Source organism: Pteropus medius, unplaced genomic scaffold, assembly GCF_902729225.1.
Source record: "Pteropus medius unplaced genomic scaffold, Ma_sr-lr_union100, whole genome shotgun sequence".
In the NCBI taxonomy this organism is placed as follows: Eukaryota; Metazoa; Chordata; class Mammalia; order Chiroptera; family Pteropodidae; genus Pteropus; species Pteropus medius.
The window spans coordinates 203,795-225,844 of record NW_024348529.1 but is presented as its reverse complement, the minus strand read 5'-3'; the positions used below and the strand labels follow the sequence as shown (position 1 = coordinate 225,844).

General features: G+C 55.6%; 1 protein-coding gene, 1 long non-coding RNA gene and 1 pseudogene across 2 annotated transcripts in view; 1 reads left to right on the top strand and 2 right to left on the bottom strand.

Moving 5' to 3' along the window:
- Positions 1 to 22,050, bottom strand: part of PCBP3 (poly(rC) binding protein 3) — a 168,592-nt gene that overhangs the window by 38,356 nt on the left and 108,186 nt on the right. The window contains exon 2 of the mRNA XM_039879798.1: positions 19,690 to 19,805. Within this exon, the coding sequence (XP_039735732.1) occupies positions 19,690 to 19,699 (10 nt within the window). The 5' untranslated portion in view covers positions 19,700 to 19,805. The remainder of the gene's footprint in view (positions 1 to 19,689; positions 19,806 to 22,050) is intronic.
- Positions 117 to 1,777, top strand: LOC120616394 (uncharacterized). Its single transcript, XR_005656593.1, has 2 exons — positions 117 to 1,436; positions 1,536 to 1,777. It is a non-coding gene; the product is annotated as an uncharacterized LOC120616394 (long non-coding RNA).
- On the bottom strand, positions 21,295 to 21,412 carry LOC120616416 (uncharacterized; annotated as a pseudogene).

Here is a 22,050-nt window from a genome sequence, read left to right as displayed (position 1 = left end):
ACAGGACACCATGACCTGTTCACACACCCCAGCCAGACGGCTGTCCCCTCTACCTCAGGGGCAGTGTGATTTGCAAACCCACCGGTTTCCAGCAGAGGGCGGATGACACTCTCACAAAGGAACCTGTCTCCTTAAGGCCGTCACCAAACGATGCAGAGAAATAAACCAAGAGAAGAGAACCCAGTCCTGCCCGGAACAGGAAAACAAACGGAAAAACGACCGCCGCGCTCTCTCACACGACCGTTTCCGTCCGTCTCTGCCTGAGCTGGCGCGGCCGACCGGCTCGAGCTCCCCGCCCCCCATCCCCCTGGCTTCCGGTCCATCGCTCACGCCCTCTGCTCGCTCTTTCCAGTCCTTGTCTTTTAGCCCCTTAGGGTGGAGGCTTAGACCACTATTTAGAGACCTTTCCTCATGGTGGCACCTCACGCTAGAAACGCCACTGGAGGCAGCGGTTTACTTAATTTATGCATGAGCTCAAAGCGTTGCCTGGTTCCCTTTGGGACGCCTTCCTCCTTGCCCAGCATGTCACTTAGAGGTACGTGTTTTGGCTTTCAAGTATTTGGACATTTTCTAGTTATTTTTGGCTACTGCTTTTTAGTTTAATTCCACTCTGGACATAAAATACATTTTTCATGATTTTAATTGCTTTAAATTCGTCAAGCTTTTAGTTTCTACACAGAATACAGTCTGCCTCGGCGAACGTCCCACGTGCGCACCGACACGTGCCCTGTGGCTGGGGGCGCCCTGCAGGACCCGGCTGGTACGCTGTGCTCGGTGGCACTGCTCAGCCTGCACCTTCTTCGTCCTCCTCGTTCTGTCGGTTACCGAGTGAAGCTGGAATCTGCGACTGTTAATTCGCCCTGTCCCTCTGCCCCTCCAGCAGCTTCTGGTCCCTGTATTTCGAGGCTCTGTTGTTTCGGACACATACATTTGGGGCTATGTCTTCTCAGTAAATTGACCATTATACATGCTGCAAGGTAAGTTTCCTTGTCCCGAGCCTACTTCATCTGATGTTCACGTGGCCGCTCTAGTTTGCTTGGGACTAGTGTTCACGTGACATATCTTTTCTGTCCTTTGACTTTTAACCCATTAAGAGCATTGGCTTTCACGGGGCCGTCCAGTTAACTGTTCATAGATGAATCTTGCTTTTTATTCACTCTGAGAGTCTCTCACTTTTAATTGGTCTATTTATACAATTTACTTTTTTACATTTGCAGATTTAACAGTCGACTGTAATGTATGTGTATATAGGTGTGTATGCAATTTTGAAGTAATTTTAGATCCACAGCTACTTGCGGAAACCATAGTTTCTGCGCACCCTTCACCAGCTGCCACTTGACGCGCTGCGGGACGTGGTGAGACGCCATTAACCAGACGGCACCAGGTCTTCATGCACTTTTGTTTCCTGTGTACGGGTCTGTGAAATTTCATCACAGGTATAGATTTCTCTAACCGCCTGCACAGCAGGATCACCACGGAGAGCCGCCTGAATGCTGTCCCTTTACAATCACTCACTCTCCCCAACCCGGCCCTAGGCTTGGAGGAACTTCACATAAATCCAATCGGACGAATGCTACTCCTCGAAGCGGCTTTCCCACTCGGCATGACGAGGCTCTCTAGAGCTGCCCGCTGTGTCGCACGCGAGCTTGCTCCCTTTCGCCGCCCAGCAGCGCTCCGCTGCGTGGCTGCGCCGCGGTTTCTGTGTGCAGTCACCAGGAAGGACGCTCGAGTGGATTCCACCTTTTGTCGACTACAAATAAAGCAGCTAGAAACAACAGTGTGCACAGCGTGGTGTGAACATGTTTTCATTTTTCTGTGATAAATGCCCAGGGCTGTGATTACTGAATTATACGTTAAGTACATGTTTCAGCTTCGTAAGAAACTGCCCAGCTGCCTGCCGGGGTGGCCGCACCATTTCCCGTCCACTCCAGGGCAGACGACCCGGCCGCGCTGCATCTGTGCCAGCTCTTGGGACCGCCAGTGCCCCCCCTTCGCCACGGTGACAGGGGGCCGTGACAGCTGGCTGTGGGTCAGCTTGCTCTCTGCTGATAGCTGATGATGCCGAGCCCCTGCTCGCACGCTCATTTCCCGTCCGCTCGTCCTGTTTGGAGAAGTGTCTGCCCGGTCCCTGCGCATTTTCTAACTGGACCGGCTGCTTCCTTACTGTGGAGTTTCACGTTCTCGTGCTGTGGGCACAGCCCTCACTGGCCGTGTGCGTTAGAGATGTCCCCTGAGTCTCTGGTGCGTCTTTCCAGATCTTAACAGGATCTTTCTCTTCTATATTTTCTACGAAATAGTTTCTAGTTTTACATTTTACATTTACATACTTAGTCCATTTTGAGTTAGTTTTTGTAAAAGGTATGAATAATAAGCCAAGAGATTTTTTCGGGGGAGGGATTATTTTTTTACATACAGATATCCAACTGTTTCAGTATTCTTTCTTGAAAAGACTGCCCGTTCTGTGTTAAATTGCTTCATCACTTCTGTCAAAATTTGGGCGTCCACATTCGTGTGGGCGAAGCCTGGGCTCCGCTCCGTTTCGTTCACCTACGTGCCTGTCCATGCACCCGCACCCCAGCATCTGGGTCACTGCGGTGTCGGTGTCTTAAAATCACCCCAGCTTTACTCCTCCTCACAGTTCTCTCTGGCTAACAGGCTCCTCTGTGTTTTCCGGCTTTGGAAAGCCACCCGGTTTGTGCTCACAGCCCCGTGCCGGGCTCTGGAGGAGTCCCACCGAGCTGGACGCCTCCTCGGGCAGCTCAGGCAGCTTTCCCGTGCTGTGTGGCCCGGTCTGTGACCACAGGCTGTCTCTGTCTCTCTCTTTCTCCCTCTCTCTCGTCTAAGTCTTCCTTGATTTCTCTCATCAGCGTTTTGTAGTTTTCGGCATACAAATTCTGTGCATATTTTGTTAGACATAATAGAAAGTATATAGCTTTTTGGAGTTCCTGTAAATGACTTTGTGCTTTGAATTCTGGTTTCTGATTGTCCATTGATGGTACATAGAATATCATTGATCTCTGTGCGTTAACCTCGTATTCTTAAACGAGCGAACGTAGTTGTTTATGGTTTTAACGAGCTTTTCGATGTGGACGACCATGTCATCTGTGAGTAAACAGTCCTATTTCCTCCTTCCAAACCCGTCGGCCCTTCCTCGCCTCTCCGGTCTGGTTGGAGCGGCCAGAACGTGGCGCGCACGGTCCGACAGAGGTGGTGAGAGCAGGCACCCCCGTCTGGGTGACGGTTCCAGGGGGGGCATCGCCCTTCACCACCTCCTACAACGTGTGTTGGTAGGAGTAGCTCACTCCATTTTAACCAGAACCAAAACCACATTTGATTTTTTTATAATGAATAAATAGGCAAAATCTGTTTGTGACCAATACTACTTAGTGAAGTTCTGATAAAGCAAATTCTCCATTCTTTTTCTAAAAGAAGATTCAAATCAACAGAATTCCAGTAAATAAGTGTTGTCATGGTAAGCTGCCTAGCTGTCGCAGTGGCAGGAGCAGCAAGCAGGGCGCACGTTCCGGCTGCTTCTACGAATGTGGGGCGCACTCTGTGCTGACGCGGAAGGGCCGGGGCACCGCCACCCTCCGCGTGAGCAAACGCGGGGCCACGAGCGCGAACAGCTCTGACCACCAGACAGGTGAACTCCATTTTCATGCCAGTCAAACGGAAAAACCAACAATGACATTCATTTCAGACTTGAAGGAAAGTGTCCCATGGCTGAAACTGGCACGTAACTTCCAGGTCGTAAGGCTTTTTCGGCATGGGGGGCAGCGGATTTGGGGATCGGCTGTCTGTGGAACCTATGACAGCATCACACCCCCTGGAAGTGCACTAGCCCGTTCTCCCCAACATGAGCTTTCTCGCGAGGCGACGGGAGCAGGGGTCCTGCCAGCACGGCGCCATCCAAGGTCCACGTGGCTGCGGGGAGCACCAGTCAGGGCCAACAGCTCTGCCGGGCCATCGCTGTGCGGGGCCAGGCCGCACCAGGCCTCCGCTGCGGGGGAGGCGGCCGTAGGAGGGACCTGGGGCGAGCGCCGCTTTCGTCCACCGCGCTCCGTGGCTCAGTGCCCATCGGGCTACAGGAGCCAGCTCAGCACAACCGACGGCGCTCGGAGCGCTTGAGCTGCTTCCTGTTCCTCGAGACTCAGTGCGGGTTGTGTCCTTGGGCCAGGGGTGAGGGGAGGGTGTCTGTCCTGCCATGCCCTTGCCAGTCTCGGTTAGCACTGGAAAAATGCTCACGGCACACACAACCTGACTTCAGCGAGCATCCTGCACAGACTGCTGGCTTGTCACTTGTGTTCACACGGACGGATGTGATGGGCCGGGGGAGCCAGCGGCCTGCCCACCTTCCCCCTGCTCAGAGGCCGTGTTGGGCTAGCTTCTCGGCGGGACTGGTGTGCACGGAGCTTTTCTCTTCCTGGCAAGGGACGCGCTTGCCCGTCCTGGCCCTGGGGAAGCGCCTGGGGTCCGGGGTGTGACGGCGTCAGGACACTTGCTTTACATGCGCCTGAGTTACTGCAAGCAGGGACCGAGAGGAGAAACAGCTCTGCCATGCAGACGGGCAGGCCTCCCTGGACTGGGCCTGTCCAGGCTCTGATACGCCACCCGCCCGCGACGATGAGCTCACGTCCCCAGCCTCCTCTGTGAGCCCAGCGCCCGCACACGACAGGCGCTCGGTCTGTGCACACACTGCCTCCCCCAGAGGAGCCTCTCGCCACAGGGGAAGGAGCCTCTAACACAGCAGATACTCGACTGGACACTCAGCTCACAGCAGGGCCTGGCACCAGGGCACGGGACGAAGGGGCACAGCCATCAATCAACCCGAGTGGCTCTCAGCCTGATGCCGAATCAGGCTGGCAACTCCAAAGGCGACTCCAAAGGCTGAAGTCCACTGCCCCACCTCAGCCCTCAGACCTGTGCTCCGGAGAGGCCGGGACCCAGAAAGAAGGAAGGAGACGAGAGCCTTGTGTGGTGTCGGCGGTGACGAGACATGAAGGGGGAGGGGCTTCCACTGCACCGGGGCAACGCGCACCTCTTCCTCTCACCCTCGCCCTGGGCGACGCCACCAGGCTACAGGGAGAAGCCAGGTGCCAAGACAGTCAGAGACAATGGCAGAAACATGGGCTACCTGCCGGGGGCTGCCACGTCGGCACTCCACAGGCTCGGCGACAAACTTGAGCTTTCCGATGTCCTGTGACTTGGCCCAACGCAGCCAGGTGGGTGCCAGTGGTGAGAGCTGCAGTGGCACAGACTGCACAGTGTGAGGCCGGGACCCGGCCCAGCGACCACGGTGTCTGCACGAGCACCTGCCGGACATGACGGTGGGCCAGGTGGTGGCACAGCAGGGGAGGGGCGCAAACCTTCTGGGTGCAGCACCAGCAGGACCTGCTGCAGGTGCCATCGGGACAGTGGTTCCTGAGACGCCCTTGACCAGCTCGGAGGCTCTGGGGCAGACGGTGCTGAGCCAGGGTCGTTACGGCAGCCACCGGGGCTTAGGGACGGCCTTTGCGACCACGGGCTCTGCAGTGCACCTGCCTCCTGTAACCTCCCGGGTGGGGATGCGCACGCTCCCGGGACACAGTGGCAGGCCAGCACACACAGGTGCAGATGATAAGACCCAGAATATACAAATAATCATAAGAGAGGTTGGGTTTAACAGGGTGGCTGGAATTGTACATGTCTGTCTGCAAAGCTAGGAAATTTCATTTTTTAAAAAGATTCAATTCACAAGAACCTCAAAAGAATCAGAGGTGGGATAAATCTAAAAAAGGCGTGGAAAAGCTCCATGCAGAGACCTATGAGACGCCATCGTGAGAACTTAAAGCAAGCTAGGAATCAGAGAAGCGCCTCATGCTCGGGGACGTGAGCGCTTGGCACGTGAAGATGTTAATTCTCCCTACAGGGATCTGCAGTCACTTCCACAGACGAGCTGGTTTTAAAATGCATGAAAACCCCATCAGCGCAGGTGGAGCCAAGGCCTTCCTGGGAGAAAGAACGAGTGAGAAGACCGATTTGCCAGAAGGCGAGGACAGTCCCCTCCGTGTGACCGCGGCACAGGGCTGCACAAGCAGCTGAAGAGCCACAGCAGAAAGTCGCAGCCTGGCCCCTCTGGTCGGCAGCACTGGTCCGCCTGAGCCCGGCCCTGCGGACCCCACCCCAGGAAGCTCCAGGTGACCTGTGGTCCTAGGTGAGACAGCAGGGTACCATCCACGGGAAGTGAGGCCAAGCACAGGTTGCTTGGGCACGAGAAGGTCGATGGTTCCAAAAAGACGGATAAGATGGACTGCGTTACAATTCAGACCCGTTTGCCGACAGACGCTGTCAGGAGAGCAAAGGGGCCGCGGAGCGCGTGGAGATGTTTGCGCCTCGTCTGATCACTCAGGGCTCCTATCCAGGAGATGCTTGCAGACCGCGCACGGAGAAGAGGGCGAAGCCTTGACTGGGCACATCCGCAACGGCTGGTGAGTACATCCGAAGGCAGCGGATGTCTCCAGGGATGAGGGAGTGCAGGTCACGGTCACAGGCTATACACCAAGACGGCCGGCACTCAACACGCCACCGCGCAGACCCAAGGCCCTGGGGAGCACGGCCTGCCCTGGAAGGCTCAGCTGCTGCTCACGCTCTGACCGGCGCCCCTCTGGGGTCGGCCGCAGGCCCGTGCTGTGAGCCTACACTTCCAGCTTCTGGGCGGCAGAAATCCTAACCACTAACGAACAGAACCAGCACGTGTGGAGAGGAAGAATACACAGGACCGTAAGGCGGTGTGCTCCTGGGATGCGTGGGTGACACAGTGTCAGGAATTCTGTCCACGTCATCAGTAACTTGGAGGAGAAACTCAATAACCACACAAGCAGTGACACGCAAAACCTAACACCAACACCGTACAGCCCTGCGAAGAAGGCGCGTCCCCACGTGCCCCCAGACACGGGGCTGGGGTCACAGCTGGAAAGCGCGAAGCGGGGCTCAGCCCCGGGGCGGGCTGCGGAGCCTGCCCTGACCGCGCGCACACCGCCTCTCAACAGCAGCGGGAAAGGCACGCGATAAAACCAAACGGCCACCAGCGACGAGAGCAGACGGACCAGACTGAAATAGAATGGGGAGAGGAGAAGCTCCTGGGATGGTTTACCCCCAAGGAGCAAAGTGAGGATTAGAGTCCGTGTCCCTGTGACCCTTCCTTCCCAGGAGGGGGCGGGGCATAGAGCTCTTAATTCCAGCTTTCATTACCACAAAGGGACACAGATGGTAATTTGTAGCAGGAGAAATGTGGGGATCGGGGAGAATTTTAGTAACTAAAAGGAAACGGTGCCGCGCTCTTCGCCTGGACAGCAAAGGAGCCTAAGACTCGCTGGGAATGGAGGACTTTCAGAGCAAGTGCGGGCAGGACACCTGTAAAGGAAGAGCTGGTCCGCATGGACCCTGCACGGAGGCCACCCTCGCCCCGCACCCACAAAGGACCCGAGTGCTGCTTCGTGTCAGGGACATGTCACCGGCGCTCACACACAGGGCAGCTGTGCTCGCCGAGCCACTGTTCTTTACCACCCTGGCACTGGTTCATTTACTTACTAATGTGGCACCCAAAAGGGAAACCTCACCCCTCCTGCTGGGGCCACAGCCCACCACGCCCCCGCGGGAGATGCAGGCCAGCAGCCAGATTCACCCGGAATCGTCCCCAGAGAAACGCACTGGACAGTCCTTCCTCTGCTAGGCATAGGGTGAGCCCAGAATTCACACACGGGGAGCGGCCTCCTGGGGCTGGCCACCGTCTGGGCCTGTGGGGCCAGTCAGGGCAGCTGCGTCCCATGCTTGCGCATGGTCAGGGCGAGGCGAGGCAGCATGTGCCTGCCCTTCTGCCCTAGTCACTTCGGTGGAGGGTCTTCTCACGTGAGGGGACTCTGCATGCGGGAGTCCCGGGGCCTTGTCCTCAGTGGGTGTCTCCACGGGGACTGCATAGGTGAGGGCACCGCTTGCCGAGAGGGATGGCGTCTTTTCTAAAAGGACGTAGGGTCCTCTCAGCCTCCAGGGAGAGCACCAGCAGAACGGCTGCCGTGTGGCATGCAGAGGCAGTGAGCGGCCCGTCCGTAGTCACACGGAGGGTGCACTGTGTGCAGGCAATGCGCTGTGGGGCGGGGACGTGCCAACGGCTCCAGGCAGCCTGGCCCAGGGCTCCTGGCCTCCCTGTCCCCCCTGCCATGTGCAGCAGAAGGGCCCGGGGCCTGGTGGCCCAGCTGTGTGACCGCAGGGCCCAGGTGCCTCCAGCTAAACCACAGTGCTCTCCGCCCAGGCCAGTTCTCCTGCACCCGCAGGGGCAGAGGCATCGAGAGTTCAGGTCACACCTGTGTGGGTGGGGCCTGGGCAGGGCAGGAGGGGACCAAATCGCACGCTCCACTCCATCAGCCCGAGCCCCCAGCTGCCTGCTGGCGGGCCTCCTGGATGTGCGGCTCACGCCCTCACAAGATTCACTCAGCACCACCGGCGGCTTCGCAGATGCTCTAAGCCACATCGGGGAAGTGGGCTAACCTGGCTTTAAAAAAGTATGCGCTAAAGCAACCAAAACCATTAAGAATCTTCCCAAATGAAGGATAGGAAAATGGAGGGAAAATAATTGAGGAGGAAAAATAAAAATAAAGACAACGAATGTGACTAAAACTCTAATGGATTCCAAGTGATTCAAGTAGCTGAAAATAGACAAATTTATAAAGATTAAGAAGGTAGAGACAGCATCAGAGAACTAAAATTTAAAATAAATTCAGGGAGAAAAAGCAAGACAACTTAGACAAAAAACTAAAAAAACAAAAAACAAAAAACAAAAAATTCAAGTTTAAACTGGCTAAAGGCTACAAAAAATCAGATCAAAAAACTAAGACAACCATGAGCTGGGAATTGAGCCTAGTCCCCGATTCGAAAGCGGCTTTGAAAAACTGGGGTGAAGGCGCTGGTGCCCGGGCCCTGTCCAGGGCATGGAGTTGGGCCACGAGATCCACAGAGATCCAGGGTGCGTGTGGACACAGGAGGTGGCAGCCACAGGACACAGGTTCCAGAAACACACACACAACCTCAAAGCTGCATCTGCTCGGAGAAAATGCCCCTCCCTGCCAGGCCCCTCCCCTGTCCCCTGCTGGGCACGAGCTGCCCTGTCCACCATGGGCACTAACAGTGTCCTGGGAGGGAAGCCTGGAGCAGAAAGGAGACAGGCCAGCGGACAGCGAGGGGGCAGTGCTGGGCCTGTCTGGACATGTTTGAACTTGTAGTCAGGTTCCGTCCCGTGGGGGGCCCACCCTGTGGGGAGCCCACAGAGGATCCTCCACAGTCTGAAGGCGGGGGCAGGCCCCTCCTTCTGCCAGACTCACCCTGGGGGAGGAGGGGAGAGCCGAGGACGACGCCTGGGCACCTGAGGGCTCCTGGCAGCGTCAGGGTCGGGAGCAGCCTCGGCAGAGAAGACAGAGGCAGCGAGGCCACGACCTTCCCACGATGCTGCCTGTGGCCCCTGGGGCGGGGGTGGCGGCTGGCGGTTCCCAGGCGCTGAGCCCGATGAGATCTAATCCCTTGACTTCAATCCGCTGATGGCCCCTTAATCCCCAAACTCTGGGCAGCCGGCAGTTTCACATGCTTGTAATGGGTCTGGTTTGTTTTGATTTGCGTGTGTTCAAAGAAAATGGTGTGTGACTGCCGAGCTGGGTATGGTGGCGTGCCACGTCGCCAAGGTGGAGCTACGAACTCAGGCACAGAGGCTGGGCTGGCGAGGACAACAGCACCCCCAGACAGGAAGCCGTGTTCCCAGATCTGGCCCTGCCTCGGACAAGGGCTTTGCTGCAGCAGACCTGAGATTTATCGGAAGAAAGGTCCCACGACCTGCCCAGAACCGACCCCAGCACCCCGCCACCAGGGCAAGGAGCAGCCCCGGCTCCAGCGATGAACGCCACCCTGGGCTTCCGCCTACTTCCTCCCAAGTTCAGCCCCGTGTCCCAGCTCCCCGGCTCCTCCGCACCGTGGGCCGGGGTCTTTGCTGTCCGGAGGCCGCACATGGGGAACGAGGACAGGGACGGGGACAGGGACAGTGGCGATGCTCAGGGAAGCCCGGCCAGGGGGTAGGGGTCTCCGTGCTTCTGGAAGTCTGGCCAGGCGGCTGTCCTGGAGGCAGGTGCTGTACACGCAGCCAGGGGACAGGCCAGCATCCCTGCGGTGAGTCCTCCCTCCACACCCCAGCCTAGTCTGAGGCAGGGAGCTCTGGAACCCAGGGTGTCACCCACTGAAGCCAGCTGTCCGCTCCCAGATGCCACTCCAGAGGCTCTGTGGCAATTTCAAGCTCAGAAAGTCAAAGATGTGCATTTCTGTCACCCAGCCCCGCGGCTTCTAGGAGATCGATGGCAACAGCAGCGGGGTCCTTTTCAGAAGCAGTAAAAAGCACGAAGCACAGCGCACACGGCGCGGGACTGCTCCGGCCGCGGAGGTCTAGCGGGCCCCGGGCAGCCCCTCACAGCTGGGGACACAGGACCCCGGAGGCTCTGAAACGTGCAAACGGAGGGACAGAGCCGCCCGGAACCCCCGGCACAGGGCGGGAGTCACTGTCACCACACCCGTTCTCGGCCTCTCCGGACACACACACCACTGTCTTGCTTTGCATGGACGTCGCACCGCGTGTGCTCTGTGACTAGACTGTGAAACACGGTCTAATTTACAGGCAGGAGAATGCACACACCTTAGGTCAATTTTCACACAGCCACTTACCCGTATGACCAGTTCATGACATGGAACATTCCAGACCTGGAGAAAGGCGCCTCCAGCCAGCCCTGCAGCCCACCAGCCTGCCCGGCGCTGTGCGTTGACTTCCGTGCCGTCGGCACGTTTCTGTCTGGCCTGCCACGCGCAGCACTCCTGCGAGCGGGACCAAGGCGGGAGCGTGGCCCCAGGGTCCCCTTCCCCATCAGTGGGCACCAGCTGAGGGCTGAGGAGCAGGGTCGCTGCAGCGGGTGCACGTCTGCACGGGGATGCAGCCCGGCCAGGGCTGCGGGACGTGTTGTCATCACGAGTCTCCAGGTGGGACGCCCTGCTCACGCCCAGGCTCACGCAGCACCCACGCAGCACCACGCAGCACCACACAGCGCCGCGGCACCACACAGCGCCCGCGGCCTGCGCCCAGCGCCACCACAGCCTGCGCCAGCACCCACGCGCCACGCAGCACCACCAGCACCCGCAGCACCACCCTTCCGCTGGCACCACCAGCACCCGCGCCCAGCACCACCTGCCACCACCACCCACTGGCACCACAGCACCCACGCAGCACTCACGCAGCACCACGCGTCCCGGCGGAGGCAGGGCGGGCCCCCTTCTCCCTTGCAGCGGCGTGGACACATGTCTGCGGTGAGGCGGCTTCCCGGGCTGTGCGGAAGGTCCACGCGGGCTGCACACACACCCCGTTGCCCCTTCGTGGGGCCCGACGCTGCCATCTGGACGCTGGTCTGCTCCGGTCTGCATTTTCAAGGGCGGCAGGCTCGTGTCCGGGTCCTGGCAGTGCCCTGAGCTCTGCTGCCGTCTGCCTGCCACGGCCCCTCGCCCGAGGCGCGGCAGCGTCCAGAGCAGCGCGTGAGCTGGCGCCTCGGGCAGCAGCCTCGCAACACGCGTGCTTTGCTGGGGGCGCCCGTCCCAGGAGAAGGCTGTTTCAGAAACTCGACACACGTTTTCTATGAATCCTTGATAGTTTGCGACCTTGCGCGCGGCAAGATACGCTGGTGTTGGGTGTGAGCGAAGGTTCTAAACTGGGTGTCTAAGCAACACCCAGTGGGTCCCGTGCCGTTTGCTGACCTGTCGGTCTGCTCCCACTGACTCCAACGCACAGCACGTGCATGGAACGGGGACAGAGCGAGCCCGCCGCCCCTGCAGGCTGCTCCCCACACCCACGAGCCTCCCTGGCCCGCCTGGATGTTTCCACGCAGGTTTTCTCCTCTTTCAGAGTCTCTTGTTTGTACTAATGGCCCCCCGCACCCCCACACGCCTTAGGGTGGGGGCGGCACACTGAGGGGACTGAGCCCAGGGCTCGGGGCCTGGCGTGAGAATCTGGCTTCTGAGCTGGCCGCCCTCTGTGTCTCTGGAGCTCCATCCCCGGCCCCAGCCAGGCCCCCAGAGATGCCAGACACGATGGTGGCTCCTGTGGCCCCCAGCCACCCAGCAGACAGCCCTGGCCATCCCCCCTCCGGTGAAGGCGGTCCCTCGGCCTCCCCCGCTGGCTCCCTCTCGCCCGGCACTGCCGCGGGCTCCCACCTGCCTGAGCCCCGGTGATCGCGCCATAGTCTCTCCGCGGTCTTCTCTTCTGGGTCCCTGTGAGCCGCCTGCTTGGCAGTGGGTCCCACTGGGTGGCACAGGCACGGACGCCACAGGACGGACCTGCGCACTAGCCCACAGGCACCGGAAAACCCGAGGCCACAGCACATGCTATGCTGGGCTCGCGGCTCTGCTGGAGCATCGGAGGCTACGCGTGAGCACGCCGCTCGGCCAGGACATGCTCAGCCCCAGCCCGGCCACGGCCACGAGCCACAGCCCGCCGCACCAGCATTGCCTGGTGAGCACCGCCCACTGTCACTCCTGTGTGCTCAGTCCAGGGGCTCACGTGCTTATGCGACATCTGCATCACCTGGAAGGTGGTAGGTCAGACCAGGCCCCCCCAGAGTTTCTGACTCAGGTGGCCTGGGGCGGGAGAGCTGAGAATCTGCCTCTCCAGGAAGTTCTCAGGTGATGATGTTGGTCCAGGGCCCTGCAGAACCTCTGATCCATGCTATTTATAAAACAGTGCAGCCGCCACTCGTGGAAGGAAGTCCTGTGCGACATGCCACACAGGCCCCACCTGACAATGGCCCTGGTAGCTCCCGGTCACAGCGCTGGCCCGCTGGCCCTTGTTCCCTGGCCTCTGAGACCACCCCCATCCCCCAGCCAGAATGAAGACATGTCCTCAAGAGCTCGGGCTGTGGGGGACTGGGGACACCAAACCTTCCTGGGCCTGCCTCGCATGGTGACAATCTGCCTATAGTGGGTGGGTTTCTGCCTCTCATGCAGAGCCTGGGGGTCTCACAGAGGTGGCGCACATCGCGAACACACGACGCGTGACGGTCATTTGGGACTGCAGGAGGCCAGCCGGGCCCAACTCCGTCACATGGCCCTTTCAGTTCCCAAACGAGTCAAGGCCGGAGGTGGTGGCTACGCTGTTCAGAGAGCAGCCCCGTGTCCCCTCCCGTGCGCACTGGGGCAGGCGGGACGGAGACTACAGGGACCCGTGTGCCTACTCCCCTCGCCGGGCATCAGGACAGACTTTTGAGAAATGCACTGGGGTCGCAGCCAGTTGCTTACGCATCACGATGTTTCTTCTGGAAGAAACAGTGACCGATCCCCAGTGAGTAGGGAGCCAACACCCCGTAACCCTCACGGGGGCAGGTTCTGTGTCAACAGAGAGTGGTTCTCATCCCCTGAAGGCCACGGCTGCGACCATAACTTTAGGATTCAAGAACACGAACAAACATGGCTGTCACACTAGAGTGTCTCGGTCTTGCTACCATGTAAGATGGCTGAGATCACACCATCCCATTTCAGTCATGGGACACATGCTAGGTGGGTAGGAGGGGACTATTAAAACTGCATCTGAATACGTGGGGACTTTCCCAGGCACAGAAGAAATGTTTATGATCATAAATACAAAAAACACTGCAATCTTCCGCTGTGTCCTAATAAAGTAGCAGAAAAATTTCCCTTTCTTCAAGATTGGAAAGTGGATAAGAAAGAGCCCTTTAGAAATATCACGAGATTCACTTAAAGGCTGCAGTTGGAAGGAACTGACCTAAACAAAGAATATTTCCATAACGCATTACTTTCACGAAGAGAAAAGACTTCTTTTGTAACCAATAGTGCAACTGCTATTTTTTACATCTAAAATGTAGAGTAATATATAATCTAAAGAATTTACATGATTTTTGTGAACTTGGTCATGGACCCATGTTTCCTGGAAAGCTAGTTAAAATACACATATTAAATATTTTAACTATGAAAGGCAAAAAAATTTTTTCTGATAGAATATAAATCAAATACTGTCATGATTTTGGTCTGGCAGTCTATTTCTGGAAACATTTTTTCCCCAGCAAATCCAAACAGGAGCATATAATTCATTTAAATATGGCACCAGCAGTCAGCCCGCTACACAGATCCTGCAAACACTTTATATTCCTCTCGTTACGTGCCAGAATATTTCATAGGAAGGATCGTGAACTAGTGGAATCCCTTAGTTCATTCAGAGGACAGGCAAAAAAAAAAACAAAAACAAAAAACACGGAATTCTGTCATTTATAAGCTATGAAACTCAGACAAGTTTACAAACACTTTGAAACTATTCTACATTCCACGTCTGCTTCATCACGAAGAGATCGCGTTCGCATTACGTTATTTCTCAAGGTAAGAACGAATTCCAAAAGAGCATGTTCTCCATGCAGTAATAACGGGCAAGTATCCACCTTATTCTGGTATGTGAATTTCGGGGTGCTTTTATACCAGCGGAAGCCAACAGCTACCTGTTTACTCGACAGGCCAACACCGCGGACAAAGGCGCTCGCCACACTGAGGGCTCAGGCCCACTGCACAGGGTGACCAGCGTTTCCAGGGTGAGACTCATGTTCCCACACATCACCACCACCCCCCCCAGAATCTCTGATGACAGACGTCTGTGAAATCACAGGTTCGCTTTTCCACGTAGTAACACCTTCACATGACAGTGTTAATAGCTGGCCTGACCCTTAAAAAGGAAGCACATTATTAACGCAGAAGACCTAACGTGAGGGTCGTCGCCTATATGCCTGGTCTGAACCCGTGCGCGCAGCACCGTCCCACGTCCCACAAAGCCCCGTGCGCTGCTGCAGCCCGGCATCCTCACACCGTGACGGCCTGGCCCCGCTCGCTCCCCGCCCTGGACTCAGCCTGTCCGCACAGGGCAGCCTCGGCCAGCCCCAGGACCCCTTACCTCGGAACGGAACGAAGTGACTGTGCGCTCGGGGAGGGTGTGGCGATCAGGCAGATGGTCCCTCTCCCGCTCGGCGACGGCGGAGTGCTAAAGGAGAAAGCTGGAGCGGTGCTTTGTTCCGAACCAAAGGAGGCTACAAATCCCATTGGCCTCAGGTTGGAAACCTCGTGACATGGGACCAGGCACATGTGACCTACTTTCCGCCCAGCTCCCCTCGTCCTGCTGGAGGGGTGCGCCTGGCACGGAGGCGCTGTCATGTCAATGACTCCATCCCCCAAACGAGGGCCACCGCACAAGCCGGCGTGCCTGCAGGACATCCAGCCGCAGCGAGGCCCCTGGAAAAGGCAGGGGGGCGGGGGGGCCTCGAGGCCCAGCATCAATCAAAACGCAGCTCTGCAGACTTGAGTTGTCACTGCCCTTGTCAGCCGTTTGCCCATGGATGGGCCTTGCGCGAAGCTGGTTCCCCCGACACGGGGCTGGTCCTGGGACCGCGGGGTGAGGCTCGGCAGAACGAGGGCCCGGAAACGGCACCAACTGCAAATCCCGACGGCCCGCGTTTTCTCCGTTGGGGTCTAGAGCTTCTGGGTCCAGGGCTAGAAGCGAGCCGCACACATAGCTCGGATGCAGATGAGCCCTGTGCGTCCTTGACGGCTACCGACATTAGTGCTCTGGTCTGGGCGGCGCAGGCCGGGAGGGTGGACCGGGACCCGGGAGAAGACGTGGGGATGCGTGCCGGCCCAGCCACCAGGATGGGCCCTCCTGCCACCAAGCAGCATAAGTCACCCTCCAGCTGCACCTTTCGCTGAGTTGCTACCTCCATCCCACCATCTCCCATGAAACCAGGTGCAGATAAATGATAAGACAACAACAGGCAGTGGCAAAAACGTGTGTGCAGAGCAGACCCGCTGGTCGTGAAGACGGGTGTGTTTGGCCGGCGGGCACCCACAGGACGTGCCGTGGCTGTCTATCACCAGCAAAGGCGCACAGAGACAGAGGCCAGGCAGGTCTCACTGACCAAAGGCAGCCTGACTGTTCCTTACAAGGAGAAAAATTAAAAACAACACAAGTACTGGGTGTTCATTACAGAAAAAAACCAGAAAGTGCATATATGCAAAGACAGTAATTACCACCACCGACGACAAGCCGTCGTGAAGTCTACCTACCTGTTCGGACTCTTTTCCAATAGCTGTGTGTTATTACATTTTTAACAAAAATAGGACCAAACCACCCATTATTGTTCTGTTTTTCTCATTTCACATTATATAAAAAACATTTTTCTGAGTCAATATATTTAAATCTGCATCAGAGTGACCAAACCCCAAGGCATTCTATTTTATGCATTTTATGCATAAGAACATAACCAATCTATGATCATGTGTCCAGGTTTCTGAACTGCTCCATTAAACGAAGCTGTAACAACAAACTCTGGCCGTACCTCTTCCCGTCCCTCTCTTATTTCCTTGGAATACATATCTATAGATAAAATTTCTGGGTCAAAGGTTACATGTGCTTGAAGCTCTGGCACGTAGTGGGACTGGCTCAGCCAGCTGCACTCCAACACGTGCCCGCCCACCCACCCTGAGCAGGCCCTGTCATCGGTACCCAACTGAGCCCAGAGACCTGGGGACGTCAACATTAGCGTGCAAGCAGAGGAGGGTGCTGACAGCGAACGTGAAGACAGCCCTGCACTGCGTGCAGCCCTGCCGGCTAATGCGCTCCTCCTGGCAGCTCTCTGCTAGGATCTGTCTTTATTCTTCCAGAAAGAGAAGCGTGGTCACTCACGGCTTGCTCACGGTCATCATGCTTGGGCCATCGAGGGCCCACGCTCTTGCCCACCAAGTGACCGACAGAATCAAGTGTCACCCATAGAGTGTGGGGGAGGACTGGACACTGACTTTTGGGTCTGGCAGGGGCAGGTCTGTGGACCGTGACAAGGCAGGTCTGGAGTATGGTGAGCAAGTGGCGACAGCAAGGCCGTCGTCAAAGGGACAGAGAGATGGGTGGTCACTGTGATTGGACGTGCTGCCCAAGGGCACGCATGCCTCTCCCGTGTGGGCGGGAGACGGAGGGAGGGAGAGGCCGGGGGTAAATCCTTGAAGAGGCGAGAAGGAAGGGCGGCAGCACACAGGAGGGACACAAAGGACCAGAGTCACCGGCTGAAGAGGACGGGCTCAGGGTGCAGGCGCCACAAAGGAGACGAGGAGGCACAGCCCAGGGGAGGCCGAGGGTAACTGGGAGACGGTGGCGCCAGGGTCAGACCGGCAACCACCAAGCTGAGAGCTGCTGAGAGGGACCAGGCTAGGGAAGCACTGAGGACATGGCTGCAGTGGTCGCAGGGTGGGGGCGCACTGCGGTGGGGACGGGAGGCCCCTGAGGGCATGCCACCCCCCGGGGGTCGGCCAGTGCCGGGCACTCCAGTGTCACGTTCATTGGAATAAGTTAGGTTAAGCAGTCAGTCACCTCCTCCATGGCTGTAGGTCTTCCGTGGCCATGTCCGGTGCCATCCATGGGGTCAGAAGCCCAGACCTTCAGCCATGTGGATACTGGCAACTGTGGCAGAGGGTAGGCTGACAAGCAACGCCATGCTCCCAGCATGGGGACAGGTGGGCTGGGAGCGGGCAGAGAGCCCGGCCGGGGTCCCCTCTGGCTCCTGGCCTGTCTTCCACATGGGGTCCCAGCTTCGGTTCACAGACCGGCCTTGCCTGACCGCAGCCTAGATGCACTGGTCCTATGAAGAGCCGCTGCCTGCAGCTCCCATCCGAACGCAGAGACCTGCTGTCCATGTGCCCACTGAAGTCTGTCACCGACGTGCAGTCTACAATGACGCCTGGAGGTTGAAATGGTTTAACTTTCCCCAGGCAAAGCAAAGATCAAATCAGCACAGAACACGGGCTTACAGAATTGGGTCAAGCACCACGGACGGATTGAAAATGCTGAGCTGGAATTAAAAAAAAACACAACCAGACAGACAACATCTGGGCAGAGTGGGCGAGGGGCGGTGCCGAGAGGAATAATGAACATCGCAGAGTCGGCAAGGGGCCCAGTGCCCTGATTACTAAGTCTTGTGACTTTTTAAAGATGCCCCTGGGAGGGACAACCCCTGGGAGGTACCTTACCTCAGAACCTGAAGAAAGTTGTGCTGTGAATCTGGATAAATACATGAAACAGCGTGAAGAAAATTCTCAGTGGCCACCTTTGTGCTGCAGGTGACTAAAGCATCCTTGAATGTGTCCTTAAGGCTTTGGCAAGGCCCTCAGACTGTAAGGTACAAGGCTGGGTAAGCTAGACTGGGCTGGAGAGGACCAGCGCATGCGGACCGTGGAGGGACCCTCTGAGGCCTTGATCTACAGGGGAGACACTGTGGCAGGAACGCCCATCCCGCAGGCTCAGCGAGAGCACAAACCTCCGGTTTGGAAGCACAGAGCGGCATAGGAACACACATGCTCTTGCACATACGCCCTTTTACCATCCCAGCATGGCAGCACACACACACACACACACACACACACACACACACACGACTTCAGCTGCAGCCAAAGTGAACCCGGAGAGAAACCAAGCAGCACTCAGAGAGTTGGAGAACTCAGGTTTATTATGGTCTGGGAGGAGCTAGCACTCTGAAGATCTGGGCCTCAAACTCAGACACAATATTCCTTATGTAGACACTTTTTGGCATGGGCTGATTGGTTAATTTGTCCTCAGACTGTTACAAAGTGGCTGGAGTTGCTATGGTTGTAGGTAGTTACATTGCGTTACAAAGGGTGAGTGAGAGTTGCTATGGGTTACCGGCAGTTACAAAGTGTTACAAAGCGTGGGAGTTGCTAGGGGCTACAAACAGTTATATTTGTTGCTTAGACAGATCAAACAAAAGGGAGGTGAGTCTTTAGTCAATCTCAAGTGCAGCCCACACAGCCAGCATATTTACAGAAGCAGAACAGAGAGCTGATTAGCCTTTTAATGAAAATTCCTTTTCACTGCTGCATGCATGCAAACACACCCCACACCATATACACTCATACGCACATGCTCCTGCACGCACGCTACTGCAACATGCTCCTACACCCGTATACACATGTGCACACACATGCACACACGCTCCTGCACCCTCGCACACACTGCAGGACTGTCAGCAGGGCCCAGCCAGTGTGCAGGGCTTAGCACAGGGCCCTGCGTGTGGCTGTTGCTCACTTACAGGGAACCAATAGAGCAGCTGACAACAGTTTCGTACTGCCCACCCAGCATTCTTTACAAAATGGCAGGATGAGGGTCTAGAGGGGTAAAAACAAGCAACACTTACGGGAAAACAGTTCTGTGGGTTCCCACGCTCTCAAAAATTCAAAGGCAAGCGTCACAAAGAAACAGTTCTGCAGCGCAGACCTGCTCCCACAAACTCAGACCGGCTTCTTCGAACGTCAGCGCAACGCCACGTGACCTCCCGAGAGCCACGGGGCATGATGTCCCGCATTGCCACCTCATCGCGTTCACTGTCTGTCTTTGCTCAACTTTCCCTTTCACTGTTTACCCCTCTCCCTGGCTCTGCTCCCCAGCAGACACCATGTCACGGACCACAGAGGGTAAAACGCAGATTGTACCACGTGGAACATACTTCACTTTAAAGGGTAGTCTGAGTGTTACACACATTCTCGGTAGCAAAAAACAAACAAGCAAACAAAAGATACTTTACGGCAACTCACCTTCCCCCATAAGCAGGCTCTAAGAGTCAGAGAGGATCCACAGACATAGGTTCCGACTCGTCGTAACTTACGGCATCATAACCGGAAGGAGTGACGTTTGCCTGGGGCCCACCTACCTAAAACACAGAGACACAGGGGATATGAGTGGACAAATGTGTGACCCTGTCCATTAGGACTGAGCCTCAACAGAACGGCTTTCTTGTATTTGACAGAGCAGCGCATGAGTCCGAAACAGTCAAGTACAAGGCACGTGCAGGGTATGGAGACGAAGCACCAGCGAGAACCCACTCGCCCTGGGCACCCTGACCCGTAACCCCAGTGGGGCAGCTTGAAGTGACGAGGCTTCCATTCCATAAACGAGGAGTCTGAAAGAAGCTTTTCGGTAAAACTGTACTAACTTTTGATAATGTAAAAAGGCAATCAACTTTCTACTTATAATATTGAGTGTATTTATGAAATTTTCTATCAAATACATTGCTGGCTTTCCACTCTCGTAGCTAGTACGATAACTTAACGCAAACTCTTCTGTTTCAGCGTGGGATTCTGTCCAAACGTGGCTGGCTGCCTCTGCGCCAGCTAACGTTTGTCTGGAGTCTCCTTCCACTTCACTCTGTTTCTTGACGTTCTGCTTTTGGAATTCATGTTTGTTGCTCAAACTGGAAACGTAATCCTCAGCAAGTAACCCTTTTCATAAGTTATCCTCTTCGCTGTGTTTTTAAAATCTATTCCATAGGTGTATATTTACGGCCAGTACAAATTATTGTCGCAGACATCTCAAAAAGACTGTTTACAACAGCGTCCCAACATCTGGAATCGTGAGGTCATAGCACCAAAAATAACTAGAAAGCTATGTTAAAGTCTTTGCCTTTTCCAAATCAATCGGGTAATCACTTTAAACAACAAATAGCACTGAGTTTATTTCAAGCTAAAATGTCTTACCCATATAATACGCCGCGGTTCAAAATGGAGTAAGTGAGCAAAGACCACACGTGAAGGAATTCCGTGAAAGATCACGTTGCGTAAAAGCGCCCTCTTTCGTGTGGGCCGCAGCCTCTCATGGGGAGACGGGCACTGCCAGTGCAGCCACAGGCTCAGCGTGTTCCTCATCGGGGGTCAGAGAGGCCTTGATTACTGAGTTGGGCCTTTAGGCCACGGAGTAGGAATTCATCAGAAAGCAAAGAACGAATTTTTAACAGTGGGCTAAGACAATTCAATGGGGAAGTAATCGTCTTTGCAGTACCTGGTGCTGGGAAAACTGGGTATCCATATGCAAAAGAATGAACTTGGACCTTTATCTCACATCATATACAAAAATTAACTCAAAATGGATCAAAGATCTAGACTTATGAGCTAAAACTACAAAGTTCTTAGAAGAAAACATTGGAAAAAATCTTGATGACATTGGATTTGGCAATGATTTCACAGATATGACACCAAAAAGCACAGGCAATAAAGAAAAAGATAAACTAGACTTCCTCAGAATTAGAACTTTTTTTTTAGGCGAGGCAACCCTTGGTTGACCTCACAGATTGCAAGGACCTTGTCATCTTACAATCCATTATTATTATTATTATTATTGTTATTTATTATTATTATCATTATTTACACCTACAGCACCTGGTCTTCCTAGGTGGTCTCCCATCTAAGAACTAACCAGGCCCGACCCTGCTTAGCTTCCGAGATCAGATGGGATCAGGCACGTTCAGGGGGGCAGGCTGGAGACAGAATTAGAACTTTTGTGCATCAAAGGGCACTAATGAGAAAGTGAAAACATAACCTACAGAATAGAAGAAAATATTTGCAAATCATATCTGAGACGGGATTAATATCTAGGCTACACATAGAACTCCCACAACTCAACAACTTTAAAAAATGTGCAAAGATTTGAATACATATTTCTGTAAGGAAGATATACAAACGGCCAGAAGCACATGAAAAGTAGCTCAACATCATTAGAAAAATGCAAATCAAATGCCAGTGAGACACCACCTCACACCCACTCGGGACGGCAATAACAGCAGGAGGAGGAGGAGGAAGGAAAACAGAAAGGACAGCGCGGGAGGGACGGGGAGAGAGGGCCCCACGCGCGGGAGGGAATGGAAAACGGCAGAGCCGCTTTGGAAAGCAGCCTGGCAGTGCCACAAAGAGTAAACGGAGAGCATCGTGCAACCCACCAATTCCCTTTCTCAGGACACACCCGTGAGAACGGAAGACACGATCACACAGAAGCTCGTGCGTGAATGTTCACAGCGGTATCATTCATTATGGCCAAAAAAGTGGAAACCACCCGAATGCCCATGGACTGATGAATAAACAAACAGCGGGACGCCATCCAGCCACGAAGGAGGGACGGAGGGAGGG